Source organism: Petaurus breviceps, unplaced genomic scaffold (genome assembly GCF_028583685.1).
Source record: "Petaurus breviceps papuanus isolate PSGF00001 unplaced genomic scaffold, PetGlider_PUasm1.0 181, whole genome shotgun sequence".
NCBI lineage: Eukaryota > Metazoa > Chordata > Mammalia > Diprotodontia > Petauridae > Petaurus > Petaurus breviceps.
The window spans coordinates 14,906,696-14,911,772 of NW_027185784.1; the positions used below are offsets into that span (position 1 = coordinate 14,906,696).

Genomic DNA, 5,077 nt, shown 5'->3' on the forward strand with positions numbered 1-5,077 from the left:
GAGAGAGAGAGAGAGAGAGAGAGAGAGAGAGAGGGCTGCTCAGGTGATGCTGCTTATAGCCAGTCGGAACTTGCACTTGGTAAAGATGATGATTTAGTCTGAGGCACGGCTTGGTATGTCCCCCCTCCAAGGGAGTCTCGGAAGGACAGTTCTCAGCTGTCTATGCTCATGAGGGTTATGACTTGTTCTAATTTGTAGGCCAGTTTCTGCTTCCCGCACTGGTCATCATGGTCCAGGGGTCCGAGGATCTGTAGAAAAGGGACAAAGGAGATGGGTTACCTGCCAGCATGCACCTTGGTGTGCTGGGGGGTGGGGTGGGGGCTGTCAGAGGCAGTGCATGTAGACATAGACTTCTACCCAGGGTGCATGTAGACACATACCCAAGGTATGAGAACATACATGTCCATCCATGTGTGCATCTGAGTGTACATGCCCATGCAGCATGTCAGGCTATGTGAACAAACTCTGTTATTGGTGCAGGGCTTATTGGGGAGGGGGTTTGCAGAAGGGAGGTGTGGGGATATATTCCAGTATATGTAGATGTCTGTATACCATGTGGGTGTGTGTGTGTGTGTGTGTGTGTGTGTGTGTGTGTGTGTGTGAATATGTGAATACAAAATGTGGGAGCAAATATGGAGACTAGTGCATGCTTTCAATGTATACAGGAGACAGTAAACAGCAGAGAAAAGCTATATTAAAACCCACTGGTGCTATGAGCTTTTAGTAGCTTTGGCAATAGACCAACCCACTTTGCTCTAACCATTTCTGAAGGAGATTCAGGGACAGGCCGACATTCCTGGGGATGCCCCTGCTGCGGCCTTCTGCTTTGTACCTTTGCTGAAAGAAGCTGTGCTATGATGAAGAGTGCTGTCCACCAGCCCACATTGAACCCTGGTTCTGCCCCATGGTAGCTGTGTGACCTTGGGCAAGTCAGACAACCTGAGTCTCAGGCATCTCATCTGTATAACAGGGAAAAAAATACATGAACTATCCCCACGAGGCACTATGTTCTGGTAGGTAGGGTGCTGAACTTGGAGTCAGGAGAACCTGAGTTCAAATCCCACCTCAGACACTTATAAGCCACTTGGTTATCTGTGGAATGCTAACAAGGTCTCCGGCCCCTCCAAAATATCCACCTCCCTAACTTGGTGGTGCCTGAAATTCCACTATTGGAGGGTCAAAACTTTGTCTTGAGCTGTGCCCTGTGTTGAAAAGTGAGCACCCCGGGCATGAAGGTGTATTAAGTTTTCTACGTCATGGGGAGTTTAGTTTATCAGTTCTTTTCCGGAGAGCAGGTTTGAACTGGAGGAAGAGGAGGGTGGAGAGAACCTGGATCATCCATGGGTGAGCTGAAGGAGATACTGGGTATAGGGGTGGGAAAGGGGAGGCAGAAGGTGCCAGATGACAACGTGTGCCCTCATCATTCTGCCCAGGGCTGGTGCTGCCCTGTCAAACCAAAGGTTGGTCTGCAAGGAAATGGGGTAGAGAAACAAGGCCTGAGTATTTGATGCTGGCCCCCACCCAGACACCTCTGTCATTGTGCCCCAGAACAAAGACTCATAGGATGACAGGGCTGGGGGGAGCTTTGGGTTTCCCTTCCCCTTTTAACATGTGAGAAAACTGAGACCCAGAGGGGGAACTAACTTCCCCACAGTCAGACAAGTCTGAAAACAAATATGGTTTTTGAATTTTGAGTTGAGTGGCTCTGGGGTCCAGGAGAGGACCTGGAAGCTGGAGAAGACAGTACCCACCTCATAGCAAACCCTGGTCACAGTGTCTAGAAACTTCAAGAGTAGGAAGGGTTCTTATGGTTGGGATTCCTTGAGAATTGGGAAGGGAAGTGGGAGAAGAAAAACTTTTGTTTGTACTATTTGGCTATTTTCAGCGGTTTCCTCACACATCTGCAGTGCCAGTGTTATACCCATTTCACAGGTGACAAAACAGTCTCCAAAAGAATAAATGACTTGCCCGAATTCACACCGTTAGTGGGTGGTAGAGCTGAGACTCAGTCTGAAGTCTTCTGGCTGCAGTTCCATTACTTTTCTCCACATTGGGGAGCCCAATGAAGGGAAATTGAAAATAAGACAGTTAAGTGGAAAAGGGAAAAATAATTTAGAGGTGGAGACGGGAGAGTAAGATTATTTGGTCCACTGTTTCTTGCTTTCTATCTCCAGTGCTTAGAACTGTGACTAGCACAGAAGTGCTTAAAAATGCTCATTGGCTTGATATGTCTAAGAAAGGCTTGATACAAAACTTCAGTGGAAAACTTCCTGGCTGACTCTGGCTGATCCAAAGCTCTTCACTGGGAAGAGACTAAAAAATCAAACCTTTTAAAAAAATAGGAAGTACACATTCATTTTCTATATGTTCCTCCTTAAGCCCACCCGTTCATCCCAAACCCCAGACGCTGAGAAGAGGATGGGACCCAGGTGAGGGTCAGAGTGGAGAGGACCTTGGATTTGGAATCAGGAAGACCTGAATTCAAATCCTGCCTTGACCATATTAGCTGTATGGTCCTGGGCAAGTCATTCTCTTTCAGCATCAGTTTCCTCATCTGTAAAATGGGAACAAAAATAGCACTTGCTTCACATGGTTGTGAAATGAGATAGCACGTGAAAAGTTTTGCCTTGAAAACTTTAAAGTGCTAGGTAAGTACTTTCACATAATTTACATAAACATAACTACTTTTAAGGTGATATCATTAACTGGCTTTATGAAGAGCAAGGTTAGGACTGGGTAGCACAGAAGGCCTCAGGTATCTCCTTTATGTGCGCAAGTCCCTCGCTTATTATTGCGGAAAGGTTGGAGGTAAGAGACGAGATTCAAACCCTGAACTCCCCACCAGAAATCCCCACCTAATCCTCTGCCCCCTGGTTATAAGTAAATTTAGAATGATACCATAGGTCTTTAGTTATGCCAAGGCTTTATGCAGGTGTGGGTATTACAAGACAATCTGCCCTAAAAAGATGACTGTGAAGTCTGTGATGTTTAGAAGGCTGGTGACCTTGGGAGCCAGAATTATGAAGAGACTTGGGGCTCTAGAAAAACTGAGCTTAGAAATATGGGGCACTGGATCCTTCTTCTTTAGACCTCTATCCTGGGCTGAGGGCCAGAAAAAGGAGGAGACTAAGTCAGTGAAATCTGGTGGGCAGATTTCAAGGGGGCTGTCTTGTTGGGGTCCTTGGAGCTTTAAAGAGAGTAAGATTAACCTGGAACTGGAGTGGAGGATGGGGGTTTGGAGATGGGAAAAAAATGACCTGACTTCCTTTAGTGCTCAGAAAACCTATGAGAAAATGGTTTCCTGGGATTGGCGTTGGAAGTCAAGGAGAACTAGGAAGGACAAGTGGAGATGATCATAAAAGCCTGATTTATTTGTTAACTGGGATTGAGCCAAAAATGAGTAATAAGACTGGATTCAGCTTTACTGTTCTATGTCTTGTTTGTATCCTGAGGCTTCCATATATGGTAGCAAAGACTGATTGCATGTGTACTATGCTTTGGAAGGCATAAAGGGGGGGACCTGGGGGTGGTGCTGGAGAAAGCCTTGAATCCCAGGAGCACAATATTTGGAGCAGAAACCCCCAGATTTCTTGGATGGTAGAAGCATCTAAGCAGTGGCAAGAATCTGTTGGGAGAACATTCTGTTTGGGAGAGGCCTTGGGTGGAGATTCGTCAGCCCACTGTGCCCTCTCCGAAGGCCCAGGCTTACCTCCTCGCTGTATTTGCCCACGTAGGAGAAGATCTCGGAGAGGGCACTCATTGTGTTGAATTCATTCATGTGCATGCGGGATTGCTCAGCTAAATACGCATTCATGTCCTGGTCACTGATGGCTGGCATCTTCCCGATGTCTGAGTAGTATCTGCCAGGGTTGGGATGTGAAAAGGAGAGAAATCAGAGTCAAAGATGCAAAGAGATAGGGGGGAAACCAGGACCACTTATCTAGGGTCATGGACACTATGGAAACCTCTTCAACCTGGAAGCTGATTCCATTCCTAGACTACTTCTCACATGGGACATGCCCTTAGGCCCTGTCAACCTCTGTCTCTGTGATTGACTGGACCATTCCTCCATTTAAGATGGAGGCCCAAGCCAAAGATATCTTCCTTGTTTTCCAGACTGAACTTCTGACTCATTTCCAAAGGACTTTTTCTACTATCCCCTTCCCCTCCTTTTCAGCTATTCTTTATTTGTTATCTTACCCATTAGAATGTAAACTCCTTGGGGGCAGGGGTTGGTTTTTTCTTTCTGTTTATATTTGTACTTCTAACCCTTAGCATAGTGCCCAACACCTTGAGTTAAATCATTTTTTTCAGTCATGTTTCACTCTTGGTGACCCCATTTGGGGTATTCTTGGCAAAGATTCTGGAGTGGTTTGCTATTTCCTTCTCCAGATCATTTTTACATATGAGGAAACTGAGGCAAACAGGGTTAAGTGACTTGCCCAGGGTCACACAGCTAGTAAGTGTCTGAAGCTGAACTCAGGAAGATGAGTCTTCCTGCCTCCAGGTCTGGCATTCTCTTCACTGTGCTATCTATCTACCCCAGCAGCGCATAGTAAGAGCTTAATAAATGCTTGTTGACTGATCTTTGAGTCAGGTAACAGAAGTCTAGTTCCTTCCCTTGTGCAAGGGAATGGGTTATACTCTTTCAAAGCATCATTGGAAGGGACCTTAGAGGTTATCTATTCCAAACCTCTGATTTTGCAGATCAGGAACTTGAGTCACATAGAAATTTAACTGACTTACCCAGTGGCAAGACACAACTAGTGTCTGAAGCAGAATTTGAACCTGAGTCTTTCTTACTCCATGTCCATTACTCTGTCCTCTATCCAGAGGTGTCTAACTGAAGGGCTGGGCCACCTATGGCCTTTAAAGAGCAGCCTAAGGGATAGCTAGGTGGCGCAGTGAATAGAGCACCGGCCCTGGAATCAGAAGGACCTGAGTTCAAATTTGGCCTCAGACACTTAACACAAAAACTAGCTGTGTGACTTTGGGCAAGTCACTTAACCCCAATTGCCCTCCAAAAAAGCAAAAAAAAAAAAAAAGCGGCCCAAGCTAGATGAAAAGGTAATTGAGA

At 46.0% G+C, this 5,077-nt stretch overlaps 1 protein-coding gene across 2 annotated transcripts in view; it reads right to left on the reverse strand.

The window, feature by feature from the left end:
* Positions 1–13: 13 nt before the first annotated feature.
* The window catches only part of PLXNA4 (plexin A4), a 780,904-nt gene continuing 775,840 nt past the window's right edge, over positions 14–5,077 (reverse strand). For both annotated transcript variants that reach the window (XM_069087251.1, XM_069087250.1), the window contains 2 exons: positions 3,710–3,860; positions 14–248 (listed from right to left, as the gene is read on the reverse strand). In XM_069087251.1, the coding sequence (XP_068943352.1) occupies positions 153–248; positions 3,710–3,860 (247 nt within the window). In that variant the 3' untranslated portion in view covers positions 14–152. The remainder of the gene's footprint in view (positions 249–3,709; positions 3,861–5,077) is intronic.